This window comes from Amblyomma mixtum, chromosome 6 (genome assembly GCF_055824585.1).
Source record: "Amblyomma mixtum isolate Tamu chromosome 6, ASM5582458v1, whole genome shotgun sequence".
Classification (NCBI taxonomy): domain Eukaryota; kingdom Metazoa; phylum Arthropoda; class Arachnida; order Ixodida; family Ixodidae; genus Amblyomma; species Amblyomma mixtum.
Window position 1 is genome coordinate 97688913 of NC_143017.1, and position 21634 is coordinate 97710546.

The window sequence follows — 21634 nt, forward strand, 5'->3', positions numbered from 1 at the left end:
ATGCTAGATATAGAAGTTATTAGTAGTGAATTTCTGGCCAAACCGCCTTATCTGGCAAGTAAACAAATGCGAGACAGGCGAACTAATGATACTCATTTTGCGCGCCCACAGCCACTGACAGTTTTCATTGAGATGCTAAGCAGCCTCTTGGTGCTCTTGTCCGGCGACTATGTGGTGACCGTAGCTAGCGAAGTCGTGTCTGTTGATTCTCCGCGCATTTTGTTGAGAAATCAGCTATTGGAATGTTCACTGAATAATCTTTTTATATCCGACGACATGGTTCGGGGCTCTTCATGAACACTGCCACTAACCACATCACTGTTCCTTTATTTTTTTAGCTGTTCTTTATTTGTAGTCTCCTTCGAAATTATGTCTGTACTGCGCCGCACAAATCAAGCAGTTGTTAAACTGATCCGCTTATTTCACTTCATGCGTATGTATTTCTCAACTCATGTAGCGATTTTCTCAAGCATCATTTTGATGTATATGGAGCAGTGAACCTAACTGCCGAGAATCTGCGCGAGCACGTGCATATACAGGGCAACTGTGCTAACGTAGAACAAGATTAAAATAAAGAAAATGAACCGTTCCCCAAATATGAAACCAACTGAATGTTGTTAGTCATCGTGTCGACCAGCAGCTAGCATTTAATCTATTTTGCCTAATTATTTAATTCATTGATATTAATTAACGAGCTTTGTGATGTTGCTTTAAACGCTTAATCCTGCATCGAAAAGCTGTAGGGCGCCGCGAGAGCTCCGACAGTTGTTACCAAAGAGACAGCTTTAGAGTAAGCGCTATTCACCGCAGACGGGGGAGGGGGGGGGGGGGTAATTGCAGAGCTCTCAACGGTGATATCGTTACGTGCGAAAGCAATGCCCTTTGCACAGCAGCCACGTAAAGTGGCGCCGCTGAACGTTTATAAATTTAATTGATAGCGGATATTTTGACAGAGCGCATGGCGCCATCTATTGGGATTGAGAGACATGAAACCGCGCGAAATGATTGCTTAGTGCTCTCAAACAATACGTGCCTTTTCATATTACCAGCCTAAGAAGCGACGGTGTATGCTTCATGGGCGAGGCTGTATATGCCAATGTGTGAATAAAATGTTGGGCTGTAGCTTGCAACAATTCGTTTTGTTTTATTTCGTTCGGTCGTGAAGCAATCGTGACAAAAGCAACAGGAGGTAGAAAATCAATTGACCAATCAAAGGCACGGCCGGTGTGGCAGCGCCACCGCCTCTAGCCAGCCTACTTCTGCCGCATACAGTTCGATCGAGTCAAAGAGACAATGGTTCGCCGATTCGTCACACAAACACCATGTACTTTCCTCCACGAGACAGCATTAGCGCTAATAAAGCTGCTGAGGCATGTCAGACGCATCGTCGTGCAGTGCCATACGCCAGCGTCTGTTCTGATCTGCAGTGTGGCATGGACGCGGGGCGTGCGTACGCAAAGAAGTGCCATCATGTGCACGTTCCTGTCTCGACCAGCGTGACGTCATCCGTCACGTCCTGCGTTATCGGGAGCAGCAATGTGAAACGAACAAATGTATCGGAAACGAAATGTTGGAAAACAGGGCCCCTGATCTTCCACTTTACTCTCGTTTTCCTGCGCTAATCACAGAGCGCACGTTGAGTGGCTACCTACAGAACAATTCCGGGGTGCTCGATTGAGGTCGCGTGGTGTTGTGGCATAACCGTGTGGCTGCTGCGTCGAAATGACCAGTCACTACGAACTGTTAACATGAACTGATGACAGCATGTTGTCAACAAGTTACATTACCAGCTATCGGTGGGTGAGGTGTGCATGGAACATATGGTTACTGACAATGGCAATGACGTCGCCGACTCTTAAAAGCTCCATAAGTGACTGGAAGGGAATTCTGACGAAAATCGCTAGGCACTTCATCGACTAAATGCGAGATGACTCTTGTGGTTTTTGCACGGATTCTGACACGCGTCACGTTCGGTGGATTCGCTGAGTTTTCTTAAAGGGGCCCAGAAACACAATCTTATTTGACTGTCTTACCTGTTGGTCGCATACAGTGAGTTACAATGGGGCTATTAGCGTCGGTAATACCACGTATATTCCGTTTTGTAACATTTTAATGTCCTCCCAAAAACAAATTCATAGCTATGATGGTGCCGCCACACAGTGGCGGTTTTAGCAGCGGATATGACATCACCTGGCGCGAGCTTGATGATCGGAGAAACAGTAAATATACGCAAATGGTGAGAATAAATAGACACATTTTGTCACCAGTCTGCGTTTTATATTAGATCAACAAAAACAACTTGTTTGTCTTACGTAAAAGCCCTGCAAAGCAAGTAAAATAAAAATACACCACCAGGGGCTCTCTGGCATGGAAACGACACTGCCAGTCTCAGCAAGAACGAGTTACAGAGAGCAGGCAACCATGGAGTGCAGACTTCCGCGACGTGGTCTGGCAGGCTGTTTTGATTGGTTGCGCCAGGTGCCGTCATAGGGAGAGCGAAATAGGAGTGGGAAGCCCCGCCAAAATCGAGTTGAGGGAAGCGTTTTGTTTGCTTGTATTTTGAAATTTCTTCATTGAATAACTCCCGTTCCTGTGTATCGATTCCTGTAATTCTTTTTAAGTCAGCATCTCTGTGACATAAAGAACCCACCTGAAGTATTACCAGCATCCCCCAAAGCAGTGTTTCGCAGCCCTTTTAAGAACTAACCGCATGTGGCGATCATTTGCAGCTACATGCCGCGTGATGGCATCGTGCGATGCACTGAGGGCCGCGGAACCCCTATCGCTAGCTCATCGCGTCGCTTGGTTTCTGGGTTTGTAGAAAATTTCGCTCATCGCCCGGAAATTGCTCCCGAGGCTAGCCAAGAGACCAGCCAGAGACTAGCGGGCACGTAACTTGCGATCCATTTTGCGAGTGAAGTTTGTTTTCCCAGCGCGGTTTCAGCGATGAAGCTGCCGACACCCTCTTCGTCTGAGCCATGCATAGAAATAGTTCAGTGAAAGCGTGATAAAAATAATGCAATCAGAGAGGCTGTTGTGGACTATACATCATTATTTATTATGAAAATGTGTGCGAGAAACATCACTTTTTGCAAATCCCCGCACCGCAAATCAGTGCGCTGTCTCTTAGAAATGTAGCGTACTACAAGATGAATTTCCGTCAGTTTTTTTTTATCGTACTTTATGCTGGGCAGTCTTAAAAACGGGCTACTAGCACAGTTACGCTTTCCTGATGACGCGACGTGACTGAACAGTGAGGCGGCAGCAAAAGAGCAGCATCGAAAATGTGCCCTCTGTCGCCTAGTCTAGTCGCTTCGTTGCGGGTGTACCAGCGGCAGCGGTACGTGACAGCCATCGCCATCCTACGTCGCGTCGCCAGGAACATCGCTTCATGCGGTTAACGCCTTACTCACTCACCGGCTGACACACTTGTGATGCTGCAACTCACCACATTTAATGTACAAGAAAAAAACTAACCAGTTAAGTTCGGGCACAATTTTTTGCCCAACGCGTTCGCTTCTTTCGGTCCCTTCAATCGGGGAGACGTCTACGGTGCGGTTGTAGTGCGACTAATTATTTTAAATGCATTATCTCATTGTAAATGCACAACGCGAGTAGATCGGTGTCTATATACTAGCTTGTGTACAACGCTAATAAATAATGCGATTTGTAAGCGCTGGGTATATGGCGCCATCTCGTTAGTGTAAATTCAAGCAGCCTCCTTTTCCTGCCAGGTGAGCCGGCTCAGGCAGAGAGAGAAAGAAAACCCGGGGAAGCTTCCCATGCGGGGAAGTATGCTTGCAGCGATATTGCGGTTGAAAGCTGTCTGTCTGACTTATCGCTCCGCAGAAAGAACAGAGGACAGTGACACTTGTGCCGCGCTTTCCTCCGTACTTTCTCGTCTCCCTTGAACAGAACTTTTTACTGCTCCACATGTAATATACCGCAGCGCTGCGGGAGGTGCAGGGTTCGATCCCCAATGTAGCCTGCTACCCATCGGTTATCCAATGTGTGCAAGCATTCCACTGGCCCAGTGGTTGGTTTATCGGGGGTCAAATGCTTGGGAAAACGGGTATTTGACCTTACCTTGAATATACGAATATACATGACTTGAATACATACCTTGAATAGAAAGAAACGTCTTATGCCATAGCACTCTTTGGCAAGCTGCCCTTGTGCCATTAAAATTCGTTATCATCACCACGTCCCACATAGATCACATTCTCATTTACCAGTGTCTAGGCACAGGAGCTTTCTTTCGGTACCATCTTGCTAGGCCTACTTCGTTTACTTCGGGGAAAACGTTTCAGCATGCAATGTACTGCTGCCGCATGCGATGAACACCAGTCGGCAGTGCGCATCTGCAGATAGTCAGGACGAACCAGGTGCAGGCCAGAGGCTGGCCTTAATGGTATGTGTTAGGTGCCCACGCTATGCTAAAACTTCCTAAACATTCCTGTACAGTCACCGCCATAAACGACGGAAGCGAACTCACTGTCTTGCTCTTGCGCCAACGCTGACACAGTGGGCGGCGGTGAGCACGTGACGATCCGTGATGAGCGCACCTCCGCAGCCCACTTTGGGCTGTGCCTCAGTCTTCAGATAGATGGCCGCCTGCAAGAAGAAGTGGCGACGATCGCGGCTGCTGTATTTGGCGCGCAGAGTACGTTCTGCCGCGGCCGAATCGAGAGCCGAGACAGAGAGAGCTCTGTTACGCGATGTAAGCTGAATGTGCACCGTTCTGGCGACTCTAGACTTAAGCAGAGAAGGATATTTTTTTTTTTGATGGGAAATAACATAACTTCGCGAACTGCTTGATCATGTACAACTTTTCATGGCTCATATAATTTTCAATGGGTATGATATTTCTACTGTCACTGCTCGAGCAATGCAGGAATAATTGTACCTCTTTTTGCTGCTTGTTACACTAGCAGGCTTTGTTCACATCATGTAGGGAGCCACTTTTTCTTGGTGCGTCGGTGCGGTCGATGATGCAGCTCTACAACGCCTTATTCATGGGATTTCTTCGCTACAGCCTCCCTGTACTTGGAAATATTCGAAAAACAAACATACGAAGTCTGCAGAGCGCTCAAGCTCAAGCTCTCCGGACTTGCCTAGGATTGCCAAAATGTGCCTCTACGGCCGCATCTGTACTTATCGCCCAGGAGCATCCAATCCCTACCTACTTAACAGTTGACGCACTGAGGGCACATTTCCGGCACATTTCCCGGGTTCCCTCTCACCATCTTGCCAGTCTTCCTATTACCAGGCCGCGCACATCGTTTACAGATGTCATTGACGCACATCCCGCCATTCTGCCGTCCCAGTTTACACCTGCCTCTAGACCGTCCTCGCCACTTTGGAGCCTGCATAATCCCCGTGTGCTTCTTTCGATACCTGGCATCAGGAAGAAGATAGACTTATCGCCGACAGAACTACAACAAGTCACCCTTGAATATTTACATGAGCACCATGCAAACCGGGTGCACGTTTACACCGACGGCTCAGTGAACCCTATATCTTCTGGCTCCGTCGTCATACCCGCAAGCACTACAGAAATTAGAGTTAGGACAGGTCACCGCACTTCTTCGACGGGTGCAGAACTCACCGCTCTTCGTGTCGCCATTGAATGCATCAGTCAGCAGCGCCCTCAGCGGTGGTCTATTTTCACCGATTCGAAAGCTGCCCTCCAAGCCTTACAAGCTGCTCTTCGCCGTGGAGCCCATGAACAACTGGTCGCAGAAATTCGACAGCTACATCACTCTGCCATCAACAAAGGGCATGACATTATCTACCAATGGCTACCGGGGCACAGCGGCATAGCAGGTAATCACCGCGCGGATGAGGTCGCGCGAACTGCGCACGACGACGGCGATTTTGTATCGATCCCCATTTCGAGATCGGATGCAGCGAGCAGGCTTCGCGCACTTGCGCGGGACATCACGCTTGCCGCGTGGAATTCCGGCCAATTTTACAATTCCCGTTTACAATCCTTGGACCCAGACCTGAAGCTCCGGCTACCATCAGGCCTACCACGACGAGAAGAAACTTTGCTGAGTCGCCTCTGGCTTGGTGTAGCGTTCACCAATCACTACTCATTCTTAATCGGTATGGCTGATAGTCCTGCATGTTCCATCTGCGGGCAAGACGAGACCATAACCCACATTCTTTGTGACTGCCCTGCCTACACCACCGAAAGGCAGTCTCTCAGCCGTGCGCTGGAGCGCCTAGATACACGCCCTTTCACGGAAATGAAGATTCTCGGCCCCTGGCCGCGGCGGTCGTCGGCGGAGAAGGCCTGCAAGGCACTGCTCCGCTTCTTGAGAACTTCTGGCCTGCACGATAGGCTGTGACTTTAACGAACAGTGACGTTTTATAGTGACTTCAATTTTCTGTTACTCTCCTTTCTCTTTCTTTTTTTTTATCCCCTCATCCCCTTCCCCCCGTGTAGGGTAGCAAACCGATTATTATTTCGGTTAACCTCCCTGCCTTTCCTCTTCTATATCCTCCTCCTCCTCCTTCTAAAGAAAATGAAAGATGAGATTCGATTTTGACAACAGAAAAATTACAAAAAGGATCTCGACTTCTCCTTTAGAAATTTGCCTAGCTTTATTTGATGCTTGGCGCCATTATTCAAACCTCGATGAAGTATTTCGCTGCATGTTGCTCACAGCCGCGGTTACCGTTGTGTGCAGAATACGATAACTGCGGAATTTGGCAGAGTTAGTGAAGAAACAATGGCGGCCAGAGATCACGTACCATCCATGGCCACGCTCCGACGTCGGCCACTCGTCCTCCAACCACGCGAGAGTCGCTCACAGTGGACAGACCGCAACCTGCGCACCAGAGGTTGCACGCAATCTGAGATGAGTTACTCACCTTCAAGCGCCATCGACTTTGCAGTGTAAGTCTTCACTACGCAGTTTCTGCGATATCATACGAAAACGAACACACATACTGGGCTTGCCGAGCAGATGTTAGGACATATACACAAGCTCCACACAGGTCCAATACTACAGTGTACTGTACCGTTGCGCATGGAGTCCCTGAAGTCCTCAGCGGCCGCATTTAGCCACGCAAACCTCACGCATCATTGTGCCCAAGACACTTATCGGCTCTAAGAAAGATGTCCCAGAAATGTAGCCTCAAGAGCCCATCACTCTGTGGCTGGGGCCTTTTGTGGCATGAATAGTGTAATTCGCTCTCTTCCCCACTGTGCATCCCTATAGACTGCGGTTTGGCTTAACCACTCCTGTGACGGCGGCATTGAGAAACATGGAGACAATTGAGAAACCTCCCCCTTACATGTGATGGCACCAGCTCCGGCCTTTAATGTGGATGAGGCAAAACAGCCACCCTCGCTCAGTTTAGTTCGACGCCGTGTAAGGACTAGCGGGCTAGGAGAAGAATTGCAAAATCATTAAATAGGGGCCCTATTGCAATGTGAAGTGTTGCTGGGAAGAAGACATTCCAAACACTTTCGCTAGAACGTAACTTCTTTCTCCTTACCCGGCAGACATATTTGGCGGAAATCCGTTCATACACACCGGTCTTGTCCTCTAGATCCTGAAGCAGAGATAATCAATGTCACTTTTATGTAGTGAAGGAATGATGAGGTGGCTAAACGACCTTTGTGATTTTATTCTCTATCCTTCATCAGAGAAATTACTCCTCAACTACTCGCTGTACGTTGGATAGGAGTGGAAGAACATCCTCGTTTAGCAAACTTTGTGCGAATTGTGTTTGGCCAGCGTTATATGGAATGACTCATTGCTAGAAGAATATACAGTAAATAAGCGTATCTTGATAATAGACGTACTTTAAGCGGCTTTGTCTCTGGAAGTTGGGTTGGGTGTTGGGCTTAACGGCGCATAAGCATCTAAGGCTGTCATGCGACAAGCGCAAGGTATGGCTTTATCTGTAGTGGGAAAGTAATGAAATGTCTGGCATGCCGACATGAAAACGTGGTGCGCTGCTATTGCATGATGCATGGCGTATCAGATTTATTTCTGCAAAAAATTCACAGACGATCAATGCGATTCAAGTGGCACAGTATGCTTAACATTAGCCCTTCTCGGACGCAGCAGCCGTTGATCAACGATGGCTTCCACAGAATACATCCCGTGAAATGCTTTTCCGAAGAGACCACACATAAAAGTATCTTTCCGAAAAACATAGATTGCGATTTTCGCACCTCAGGGGGCTTCTCAATCAATTCAATATGGTGGCGCTATAGAGGACTAGTTTTGATGTCAGCCTAGTTAGAAGCGCACTTGTTTTAAAATTTCATGATAAAGTCGCTTGTTCTTCGACAGTGGCGTCCTCGTGTGAGCTAAAACAGTCATTCTGTCGAATGTGCAAAGGAATGAACTAGAGATCAAGAATCGGTGTTTGGCTTTTGAAACCATGCGATATGAAAGCGGAGCGCAAGATGACGACGTGCTTTAGATAGAATTTGAAATATCTAAGACATCGACGATGAAGATTCTTGTACAACGGGCAAAGGACAGCAAGGCAAAGGCAAGCAAGGACAGAGTAAGTAGCCGTAAATTATTCTGCGTGGAAGGCACATAATGAATTTAAGACCACCCTTGTAGAATTTGTTTCGTCGATTCTATTCCGTCCTTACCATCTGCTCGTGTGACTAAGCCCAAAGACAGCTAGCGAGGGTATGGTGCAAAAACGAGATGCAAAAAAAAAAAATCAGAATGAAATGAACCACCCCTCACTTTTCATGGATAATGAAGCACTATATCACCGCACACGCATGCGGTAATAAGGCTTGCCATTACAGACAGTCCGGCACAGATTTCTTCGCACTTGAAATATGCCCGTTAGTCACGCGTCGTCAGCACCTCGTGTCACGTGCACTGTCATGGTCGTGCAAGAGTTCCATTACAGTGTGGAGAGCTATTTCCATTTTCACAGCGTATTGCTGGCTCATCTGTATCGTTGCACTGGAAACATCCATGTAGCAACCTTCCTAAAGTATATTTTTAAAACAGAACTCTGTCAATAATGTTACAATGCGCCGGCGAAACGCTTACGTAGCAGAGCAAACAAAGCGGTTCTGCGCGCGCCAATCCCTCTTGGACTAGTTCACGGCGTCGCCGCAGCGTGGCGTAGATTTCGTCAAAATCGCCTTGCATCATCTAAAAAATACTTTGTTGATGTGAGTCGTCTCGTGTATGGATTACGCGAACAAGGAAATGATTCGACCGTTTTATTGTAAGAGGCAATGGCCACATCGTGGTAATTTTTTTCGCAGGTGTTTCATTCCTGGCATTTTCTTCAACGTGTGCAGCTCAGCCTTTGTCTGTATGGAAGGAAACCGTTGTTTATATATTACGATTAAGACAAAGAAAGCCCAATTTATTACTATTTTGTTACAACGCTGCAGAAGTAGAAGTTTCATGGCTGTAGTTCCGTGACACTAATGGAAGCCCTCGCACTTGTGATAATCATCACAGTCCCTCGCAGCTCTTAACAATATTCAAAGAACGCTTGCTATGTCATTCATTTTATTTATGATAGGTAACAACCGGGCACCTGTACTACGATGAACATGTATTTGCTATACTTGTGCGTCGTCTGTATGTACGTCTATCCGTTTACTATACGACGATACACACGATGGTGAACACGTAAGAAATTCTATTGGAGTTGTTCCAACCATGTCGAAGAGGCAAGGAGAGAGCGTCACACCATCGTCTACCACGGTCTATCTGTAGAAGCCTGTAGATAATCTATGGCAGCTATTCCTTCAAGCATATCGAACGGAAGCAAGTGAAGGGAGCAGCAGGTGTTCCCGCACCACTCCAGGCTCTCACCTGCTGGCAGCGCGGAAGGGTAGTCGGCAGGGAGGGGCTCAGAGGGGACGGGTGCGATTGCGGCTCCACCCGCTCCGGCCTCGCGGGGCACGACCTCCGTCGAGTTTGCCGTCGCCTCCGGCTGGGGGGCGCAGCACAGCTTGGCCAGCGGTCCCCGGTAGCCGCACACGAAGCGTCGCCGCTCGGTTGACGAGAGGTCGGACAGCGACGTGCACTGCGACGCCAGGATGCAGTGGCCGTCCCGGCCATCGGGGGTGCGGCAGTTGGTCTCTCCCAAATCTCCGGCTTCATGCGCAGGGAACACGGGGACACTATAACAGCACTACGCTTTCACGGCAGCGCACTGCTAAAACGCTGGAAGAGGTGCTGCTGCGGCGTGCACGGACTGGCGGCCAGAAATCAAGATTTTTATCGGTTGCCTCTTAGTATTTAACATCGCCGTCTCCGTTCACAATGCGGAAAAAGGCGCCATTTTTGTGCCCAGGCACAGTTTCGCGCGTTATGTCAATGCGGATGGCAGCATTTTTGTTACTGCTGGCCATCACACCGTGCAATACTCCTGCCATGCTTCGAAGCCTTATCGCCGGTAAAATACAGAAACTGTTTCAACGCACCATACGTAGCTGCTATCTATGGGCCCAGAAATGGCGTCTCGAGAACCAGCGAACAATTAATGTATTCAGCTTAAAGCGAAGAGCAAACATCGATGCACCCTAGGATTAGTTGTCAAATGCGCTCTTAAAGAGCAGCCCCTTAAATTAATTAAAACGGCAACAGAATGAAATGAACACGCGCATAGAGTAGTGAGTGCGTTTTGTCACGATCATGATAGTCAAATTGAAAGCACTCACGATTTTAGTTTCACGGTTGCCTTGCTCTCTGATCTAAACCTTAGAACAGCGCGACAAATTGCCTGATTGTTTATGCAAGCAGACACACGAGGGCTGGGTTTTATCCTTCCTTCTCCTTGCCCTGATTTTTAGTCTCGAAGCAGAGGAAATGCGTAATCGGTGTAAGCGCGATTCGTTCAGGACAACAGGCCCCTAAGTTTTGCTGTAGATCCGCACTTACGCGTGTTAGTTCTTACATCTAGCATATTTCACCTTTGCTCTTTTGAATGCGTGTGTAATAATGCGCTTATAGCAGTAGGTGCGTTACTTATAAAAGGGAGCTTCTCAGCTGTAGTTCAGTTAGCATTTAGTAGCCTCGCAGTGAACTACCACAGTGCACGCCAAAAAGACGGAATGCTGAGAAGTTTGCTTCGTACGAAGGAGCATAAAAAGAGCTTCTCTAGATTCTTTAAACCCTCAAAACAAAACAAAAAATGAGTGCCCAAAGCAGTTCCATCGCTACAATCAGCAGGATCGGTCCAGTTGACCTGACAACCTCAGAACTCGTAAAACATGGTTCCTGCAGCAGATACAACTCTTCCCTAATGCTAGCTCTGATTTAATGTGCATGTGTGTGTAGTCTATGGCAAATCAATTGTGGTGCTATGATAATTTCTCACATGCTCATCTTTAATACGATCTTCTCCTTCCTAGAAAGCAACACGTTTACTGCACTAGGGCGGCGGGAACTAACACGGGCTGTTTACGCTCGTGGTACATTCTTTACCTTCTTTGCGTGTACTTCCTGGTAGCATCTTTCCACGGTAGCAAGCCATTATAGTGGCGCCAACATGTGCCAGACAGGCGTAAATTACGAGAACATCGAAAACACCTTCCTGCATTAGTCTGCCAGCGCCCACTTGCATGTTCAAACCAGTACGTTCGCCTTCAGAGCGTGCTTCCAACGAGACACTTGAGACTTCTAGTGCAGCCCTGCACGTGACGCTTTTATGGTGCCGAAGATCTAGCGTGCTATGCTAGCAATTGCACGAGCGAACACTTCAACGTAAAGCGTTATAAATTTCTGCAGATTTCATTTGGCGTGCACACTTAGTAATGGGGCACGGTTTGCTGTTCTAGCGTAGTGGACTAAGCTTCTGTTATAGCATTGTTCGCCGTGTGGTATTTCAGCTAATAGTCTTCTGAGTCACACTAAGAGCGGAACACGGAGAAAAATCTTTCTCGTGCTTTTACCTCAGGGCCGCTGCTAGCGCAAGAGGAACCTAAACTAACAATGACTTGCAATGCGGATTTCAGTCCGAAGTTGTTAACAGCGTTACCAAAAACTAGAGCTTACTCTGATGGCACGAGCTTGTCTTTCTCTCTCCCCCCCCCCACCGCTCGACGGCTTGCCTTACGTAATTTGGCGAGCAGGGCGTTTTGAACTGGATTTAAATTGGCTAAAAACATCTTGTGCCATGGTTTCTTTACTTTGGTTAATTTCTGAGCTTCTATGAAATCTCACTGGCATGAAAACAGTATCTTCGTGGTGTTCGCCATGCAGTGGTTGCATGGAAAAATTACGAGTGATTTACAATAGCTCAGAGTTTCTTTATTTAAACCTGCACGGTCTCTCAAAGCATCCTGAACATGTAGAAACAGAGCTGCTCTAACATTTGTTTATTAGAACGGTGAAATACATGTTAAGCTTCGAAAGTTTAGCATGATTCGCAAAGCACAGGGTTGACACAAAGGCAAATGAAATACTACGATGGACAGATTTACTCCTGCCGCACGTACACATTCAATTATACATACTGTGCCTATAACTGTGCGCTGCATTTAGGCACATGCATACCTATCCACCCGCCGATGTAGACCTAAGCTGGTAATTCCACGCTGAATTGAATTTTTCTTTGGAGGAAGAAGTAAGGGACCTTCAGAGTACATAAGAACGCAGTAATCTATCGATACAGCCAAGTATAAATTAGACCTCTGTGAGCGCTGGTGGGACCTGTGGACTGTGAGAAAGGTGCACATGCTACGAAGCCCCTGGCGCCATCGAGGTCGCTGGTTCCTACTGCTCGGGCAATGACCTAATACGGAAGCAGGGGGCGTTGCCGGCAGGCACGTCAGTCCATGCTCACCGCTGGAGTTGGTTGCGTTCCCGACCGCGACAAGCGCCACCACCAGCAGCCAGAGCAGCATCTGCGAGAAAGCGTCCTCTTACGCTTATAAGTCGAGTCTTACTGCACATGCATATCAGCACTTAATAAAATACGAAGTAGGAAGACAGTTGGAAATGCGAACACACACTCGCCTATTGCTTTTTTTTTCTTGGACGTATCTTTGAGCACCACCGCAATGCAATCACTGATGGTCGGTCTGCAGCCACCAGCGACAGAAGTAACCGTGATGAGGCGTGTGCAGCAGCATTCAAGACGTTAATTTAGAACACACGAGTTTTCCTTGACGAGACGCAGCCACCTTGAAATGCGATAACGTGTTAATATCTAAGTCTTCTTACTAGAACCCTATAGGTACGCATCTTGTAATGATCATTTTATCGATTCGGTCTGTACCAATCGTAGCTCCGCTTTTCACGTCACGGCTTGTACTTGCTTGTACGAGTATGCACCAACGTCACAATGGCGGCAATTTTGTGAAGCGCGGTGAAAGGCTGCAAGCATATCTAACCACTGTAAAGTGACCTGCCCGGTTTGCACTGCTGAAGCTGTGCGCTGTACCAAAAAAGGTAGACCGTGATGTCACATGAATACCGCTAATAGTCGGGTGCATCTTATGTCTGAAGTGAAACTGCGCCCACATTCATGACTGTCACACGTCTTCCTCCGCGGTAAGGAAGTAGACTGTTGTTGAAGCTTTTTCTTGTAACAAGAGGAATAGGTTAACGAAAAGGCGAAATTATAGGCGCAAGCACTCTGTATGCCTTTGACTGCATTAATAGACTGAAACATTGGCATGTCGAATTCGTCTGCTGCTGTGATTGGTTAGCAGAGTAATAGAGCACCCTGCGCGCCACGGGTAACTGTTGCCAACTCCTGTAGTTTTTATGCTGTATCTTGTAGCAAGGAAATTTCACTGGTCGAGTCCGGTATCACCGGAAGGACCGACTGATGACACAGAGGCGCATGAATATATTATGAAGCGAATTCTTACAAAATGCGGGTCTGGTTGTGCCATCACAATGCTTTCGCGCAGTTATCGTCACCATCATCATCATCACTGTGTCAGCCTATCTATGCCCACAAGGCAAAGGCCTCTCCCATAATCCTACTAAACCCTGTCCTGCGCAAATAAGATGCACGTGTCTAAGTCTGAATAAGATATTAGTTCATGTTTCCTGCAAATAAGCTTTGAGGCAAACTGCACCATGCTACGGTCCAACTCTACCTCAGTAAAACGCAAGCGTAGACCATTTTGGAACTGATGAGTGTCTTCCTCACGCCGCCCAGTGCAAACCGGGACGACCTAATGAATTATGTATTTCAATACGAAAGTATATGACAGCGTCAGTGCATAGTTTGAATTTACAGGCTGGCTTTCTTAGCGTTGCGCAGGAGCGGCAAGTATGCAGCTATTGACAGCACTAATGCGCATATATCCAGAATGGCTGAGCACGAGGACGCTTTTGCTGCTTGCAGATTGGTAGCGTGCTTTAGGTGGATTGGTGAAGGCAAAGCCTGTCTTACATTGCTGTGTCTATCGGCCAGTAAATCCACTCATGTCTGCACACTTATTTCTGCACGGATCCGATTAGGAAAATCGGCAGTGCCAACACTATACACGGCAGGCATTTTGCGCTGTTGGGGTGCGAAGGTTTGGGGCACCGTAGCTTGAGTGCACTGTGACATCAGATAGTAATAGTCGCCACCATACATTATGCGGGAGGGGGGCGGGGCATATTAGTAAAGCGTAGTAAAGCGTAGTAAAGCGTAAGGATAAGAGCAAGAGACGTTGCTGCACAGACTGAAGGTTTCTTAGGCTGAAGGTCTGAGATTGAGAGCGAAAATCATCATGTGCCGTAATGAAAAAATGTTTTCGTCCTCCTTCCGAGGCCGCCTTTGCATCCATCCCAAAAGAACCGCTCCCTGTCTCTCTTGGTCACTTGACCATAGATGGGACATTCTGCAGTGAGGCCACTCCACGGCCCAATGTCACGTATGGCTCGAACCCTCTGGGGCATCATCCTCTTTTGACTGCAGGTGGATGCAGAATGTCGACCTCGATTACTTCAGAGGAAGTTCTGCACAAATCTTTTGTAAATATAGACGCTGCTCTTGTTCTAGCGTGTGCACTCAGACGTGCAAATAAATGAGCCATTAGTCATAAGACTGCTAAGAAGTCTACGCGAGCTGTCATGCAGCCCTGCTGGAGACAGTTCTGCGTTAAAAAGACACTCAAATCGTGCCTAGAAGCTTATCATCCTCTGGGACAGGTGGTCCCGGCTGTCTCCCATATTCTTCCCTCCCTTTGTCCACAAGCGCTCGGGGATCACCCAGCAAGAGAAACACCGCTCTTAGCACTTTGTTATTAAGCGGTATTCCTCAATAATATCCCGTTTTGTTCGGGCTCAATGAGAGCCGAAAACACGGCAGTGCTGTTATTCACCGGGCTGATGGCGATCGACGTTGGGGGCTTAATGATCAACGGCGACGCCGAAAGGTGCATGTCATATACATGTGTGGGGCTGCCCGCTCCAGAGTTACCCGCTATTTCCTCTGAGCGCTGAGAATTTCCATTACTTGCAACGAAATCTAGGAACCGGGACGCTAGCTTTTCCTCCTGTCCCAACTGTTTTGAGAGACCTTTCAGTTATGCTCCGAAGAGCGTGGCGTAGCCCCTGGGGCATCTAGGAACCCCGTTTTTATCACTCTCCTCTTTCTATCGGCACAACGAATGCTCAAGTGATCAGCAGTGGACATCGAGGCTTCGTACTTACAACTTCCAGTCTAGACATGGTAGCTGCTGGTACGTTCGCAAGCAGCCGAGAATGCGAGCGTAGTAATAGAGAATAACTTTACTGTTCAAGCGGGAGCTTTGGCGTGCTTTTCTCATAAAAGGCGATGTCGCAATTTATGAACTATGCCCACCGCTTCAATCCCGCATTTTGCTTCCTAGGCACTCTACAAGGATACCAGGGGCTCTTCGGTTTTAAGGATGTCAGCGTCAGCGTCCTAGTATACCACAGTCGAAAACACCCGAGTTTGCCTCCTCCCAAAAGGGAATGTTGCCCAAGTAGGCTTGACAGTTTGTTTTTTTTTGTCCGCTTCATTTTTTACCTCGAGACCTAGACGCCATTCACACCACTCGCGTGTAAAACCGTGATGATCTGCTTTTCTCAGCGGTGGGTATTTTATTTTTGTAGGTACCTACCATAACTCGCTGCTGTCGTATGCTGTGCTTATCTGGCAGCTTGCTAGATAAAGAGTACTCATAAACTTACTTACTCATAAAAATACTTTACCAAATCATACACGGAGAAATTAACATCAATAAAGAAAAATATCTGCAGCCTCCAGGTAGACTAAGCTCCCGCCTTAACCACCACAAAGCAATTCGGCCATACTTGACACGAACTAACGTCTTTCGCTGCTCATTCTTTCCGGATGCTATTGAGCACTGGAATAAACTGCCCGCTCACGTTGCTGAGTCTACAGGTGTAGCGGCATTCTTGAATGCACTTGGGGATTCCGTCTAGGCATGGGATTCCTGCAAACGTGCGCGTAACTGATTGTCAAATATTTCTTTTTGTATAGCAGGTGGCTCTACAGTGATGTGAGTTGTGTTGCGTTTCTATGCTCTCTTGTATTGTATGCTCGAAGAAGCTTGTTCATTCATGGTTATATATGCATTTTTTTCTCTTCATTTTCCCTCCCTGTAATGACCCTCAAATGAGGGTTGACAGTATTCATAAATAAATAAAATAAAAACTCGTGATGTCTACAAGTGCTCTTCAATACCCGGCGCTGGTACATAGCTATAAGCAAAGAGTTAGCGGAGCTTGTACATGTTTCACCCGATTGCTGTCGTAATTCTGGCTGTCAGCGTCTTGACCGTTACTATATTTGCTATACGCACACGCACTATTGAAGAAATACAAACTTCGTTCGCAACGTCTTATTCAAATCTTTTTTATTGTACACCCTAGTAACTGCAAATTTTAATCCGAAAGCATTTCTTGCATCATGGGAGGTCTGGGCAGGAACTGTCACCATGGGCTGTGGAAAAGAAATGTGTACACAGCGTGTCCTCATGGACAGTCGATCATCTCGGAAGAGAGTAATTATAATTTGTAATGATTAATAATGATTGATTGAGAAGTTTACATGACCGAATTACTAAATAATTAATTAAATAAGGCAATTAACTTCGATAATTACTCCAATTAAGTAACTTTTCGGGCAAGCAATCGCAGATGTCTTGCTGCGTCAGTTCTTGCCAGTCGTATAAGGACAGTGTGCCCCCAATAACGATCATTAAGACATAGCGGTGCCATTGCACTGACGCGCTGATGTGCTATTGTGATCCATCCGTATATTACATGTAATTCAGGAAAGTCGTCTTCCAGGATAGTTCGTAGTAATCCGAAGTTTCATAAATTATAGCACTTTGCATTTTCATTTCATGCACTTCCTTGTCATCAGTGTCGCAGTTAGATGGAAGCTAAGTGCGAGAACGGCCATGTATTGAAGTTTCGCCACGTTAAATAAAATAATAACAGCTATAGTCGGATACAACTTAAGTCTGCAGTGAAGCTCCGCCCACATTCAGCCTCCGCGCACAGAATTCCTCCACGACAAAAACATAGCCCGCTGCTTAAACGTTCCTTGTTACGTAAACAAGAAGCTTAGAACAAGAAAAAACTATGAACTCCAGAATTTTGATACGTGGATTGTTTGATATAGTCAAACATCAAAAAATTAATTTCGTTTACAGTTGCGATTGGCGAGCGGAGTAATACAAGACGCCGCGGACCGCGGCCCAGAGTTAGCAACTGCTATTTTTATAAGTTGTATCCTACTATAGTAAAAGTTATTTCTGAGCCCCTCCACCAACATGTTTTGCAACTGATGTGTTAATTTTCTCGTTAAAGTGTACTAGTTCACTTTCGTGTCGCGTGTATTCGCATAGCTATTACACTGCAGTTTCATATTTTCAGTGTTCTGTTACGCAGGAGGGGGAATTTTTGTATACTACCGGTTTTAGAAAATTTGAGGTCCGACTGCATAAGCGAAGACTTCTTTCGCCACCTCTGTAATGTTCCGCAGAACACTTGTGATGTTTATTTTTTTTGGCCTGATTGACAATCACCTTTAAAGCAGAGTCAGTTATTTTCGTACATTTATTATGCTTGAATGAAGAGCTTTATTTTCATTCAAAAGGAATGAAAGGGCCCAGGCGCGAAAAGCGACAAGCAAGTAGCCTGAAAGTGTCTGAGGCCAGGGACCCTTACTCATCTTGGTAAACAGGGCATGGATCATTTGCACAATAATAACTCTGAAAACCCTGAAACAAGTGAGTATAAACCACAAAATAAGACAGCGGATTATATAAGCAGCATTACCAGGACTGGCAAATGCATGACCATACCCATAATGCAATTCAGGGATGCTAATTAAAAAAAAAGCAGTAGAAAAGAAACTGAATTCGCACAACAGGATTAATCATGTGTTAAGAAAATATGATTTAAACTAGTTAAAATGTAGAATTAAAAGGTGCTTAGAATTTACGCGATGTTAATTTGAAATTGTGAGAATGAGATATTTCAAACATTTCGCAGCGTAAATAATGCGATTCCGAGGCACTAACCATGTTTCGCTGCATTAGTTGAAACAAAATTAAGCCTGTATTTTGCTATAAGGCTGGCAAAGTATTTTAAAAATTGCCGGCAATGGGGAATTGAAACGTCAGGCACTGCATTTAATCGTGCTGATAGAAAGAGTGGGAGGAGTAATATTATATATTAAAAAAAAAACTCTGTTTTGGCTATGTAAGACGCTGGAATCATGCTTCACTCATTTCTTTTTTTTTTTTTTTTGAGCCGCCGCAGTGGTTCAGTGGTCAGTGTTGCTTGGCTGCTGACCCAGAAGACGCGGGTTCAATCCTATCTCAGCTGTCGCATTTCGGTGGGGGCGAAATGCTACCCGTGTGCTTTGCGACGGCAGTGCACGTTAAAGAAAACCCATGATGGTCGAAATTATCTGGAGCCCTCCACTACGGCGTTCCTCTTAGCCCGAGGAGTTGAGTTGAGTTGTTTGCTACAGGTGGGATTAGCCTTGCTTATTCTGCTGGCTTTTGCTCCACCGTAGCGTCACTTATATGTTAATAATGTCCTAAAACCAGTCAGATCTGCCCCGCTATGCGCACAGTCACTTATAATAGTACCAATTCCATTCCAAATTCCACTTTGGGACGTTATATCCCATGAACCTAAACCCGATGATTGGATAGCGTATGCCTGCAAATAGTATGTTTACACAGTAAAACTTTCTACACTCTTTCAGTGCTTACAAGGTCGTGTCGACCGTGCATTGTCGACCAGGTATGAATAGATGATACTGTATTCGAAATTAAAATTTCCCGAATTTGAGCTGTTCAAAGTTTCTGAAATTTACGAAGTTGCTATCATTATCAAGACACTCTTAGTTAAAATGCAGTTAAACACGTGTTCAGCTAGTTCACGGCGATCGTCAAATGCCTACTTCGGTTCTCGCAGTTGGGCGGAGAAAAATATGGATATGAGAACTCGACCCAACCCTTCACTACCTTTCCGGTAGAATAGTGCATACGTGAGGGACAAGAATATGTAGCTGCTTGGAAAAAGAATCTCTCCCTCACCAATAGAAGGAGAAGGAAAGGCAAGAAGGTTAACCAGGAGAAGAAATTAGTTTGCTACCCTGCATTCGTAAACGTAAGCATAAGCGCTTACGTTTACGTAAGCGCTTGATAATTATTGATAATTATTAATAATGATAATGATAATTATTAATTAGGCGTTCCTACATGAAATACATAACTGCGCATTTTAATACGATAGTCAAATATAACACCCAGAATTTCCATGATCCTTTTGAAAGACATGAACGGTGTGCGACATCTCCAGCTATCTACACTGTTTACTCCTTGGGACTTCGCATATCAGCGGCTGTGGCGGCGTACCGCTTTTGCGTTATCTTTCCAGGCTGTGAGCATAAGTGGAGGCGTGATATGGCTCTCTGCCAGAGCATGCGTGCAACCTCTCAAAAATGCTTCGTGTTCAAGACCGCGGGCCACGCAAACGCCGAGTGCTCCACTTAAAGGGTTCCACTTTGCGTTTATGGGGTGAGGAATGCAAGAGGCCAAACTGTCCGTTACTCAATGTTCATTCTGCAACGGGGTTCTAGGACGCGGAAACTTAAATAAATAGTGCGAAGTAAATGTGATTTTTAATGCGCAGTAACACGTACAAAAGCTAACGCGTACAAATGTGTTAACCATTCCAAAGTCGCATTGTAGCCGCCGCGGTGGCTCAGTGGTTATGGCGCTCGGCTGCTGAGCCGAAAGACGCGGGTTCGATCCCGGCCGCGGCAGCTGAATTTCGATGGAGGCGAAATTCTAGAGGCCTGTGTACTGTGCGATGTCAGTGCACGTTAAAGAACCCTAGGTGGTCGAAATTTCCGGAGCCCTTCACTAAGACAGCTCTCATAGCCTGAGTCGCTTTGGGACGTTAAACCCCACAAATCAAACCAAACCAAACGAAAGTCGCATTGATTCAGCGCCTTTTCTTGTCAGGGAGGAGAAAATTTAAATCGAAGAAAGTTGCTTGGTTTTGTGTTCCCAAAGAGACACTGTTTCCATCAGGCACTAAATATCCACCTGGACACATACGCTGCCGTCGTCTGTCCTTTCTTTGTGCAAGGTTCTCGTTGAACTGAAGTTTGCTGATAGTTTTGCATTCCCGTGGGCAGTTTTCCAGGTTCGTAAGTGCGCTTCATCAGCTGTGCAGTTTGTGTTCCCGTTTTGATGAGATGTAAGTAAATGAATGAAGAGACGTTAACGAGGCGACGCTTCCAGTTAGCTAACATCCAAATCCCTGGTGTATTAAGTCAGTGTTCGTGTGCGCCACCGTGGCTGTCTTCTCAATTTTAGGGAGCTTCCTTTCTACTAGCTATTATTTCTTGCTCTTCAATTAATTCGTTCCCACAAATGCTTCCGTTTTCAAATAACTCGTGATTTCGCTCACTCGGGCTTCAGTATTAGGCGAAAGCCTTTAATGTCTCATCGTTATCGACTGAAGGTTGTCAGCAGAAGTGTCACGCTTTTCTAGTCAGGCCAGAAAAAGAATCATTGCGCACGATGAGATTCGAATCACCATCCTTCTGTTCCGCAGCCGAGCGTGCTAATGGCTACGCTACTTCCTGCCGACGCATATGTAGTTCTTCTTGTCTAGGACGCTGGAGAGTGTTTGCAGAAAGGCGTCGAATCAGACGGATGCCTCCCAAACGCCCTCCAGCGTCTCCAGCATTTAAGATTCACAAACAATTGTGTATTTAGTTAACATCTGAACCACACATTAGTGACACAAGCAGCAACACCGCGCTAAAGGCTTTCGCCTCACCGCACTTTAGGTCAACAAAGTGCCCACCTGAAATTTTTTTATTTCCTGTTAACATCTCTAAATTTTCTTTTGAAAACTGTGCAAGTCTTCATAGAGCTTTTTCTTTCAGCACCCAGTTATTCGTTAGTCTTCAATACTGGACTCGCGCTGCATGTCTTAACAAGAACTGAGCGACAGCATCACGCACGCTTCCTTCGAAGGTTCTTGAGAGATACATTTCCTGATGGCCTGACCTAGAAACAACAGTGAAGCCAACTGCACTGAGCGTTTTTGCTGGAGATACGGTCATGCATCCAAAGACTATTGACAGAGAAATAACTTGTACGCTTGCGGAAACAAAACACAATGGGCTC

The 21634-nt window shown here is 46.4% G+C and overlaps 1 protein-coding gene across 3 annotated transcripts in view; it reads right to left on the reverse strand.

Moving 5' to 3' along the window:
- LOC149339795 (venom protease-like) overlaps positions 1-21634 on the reverse strand; it is a 42535-nt gene that overhangs the window by 13707 nt on the left and 7194 nt on the right. For all 3 annotated transcript variants that reach the window (XM_089548463.1, XM_089548462.1, XM_089548464.1), the window contains exons 2-5: positions 12808-12868; positions 9831-10115; positions 6760-6836; positions 4496-4614 (exon numbers count right to left, since the gene is read on the reverse strand). In XM_089548463.1, coding sequence (XP_089404589.1) covers positions 4496-4614; positions 6760-6836; positions 9831-10115; positions 12808-12868 — 542 coding nt within the window. The remainder of the gene's footprint in view (positions 1-4495; positions 4615-6759; positions 6837-9830; positions 10116-12807; positions 12869-21634) is intronic.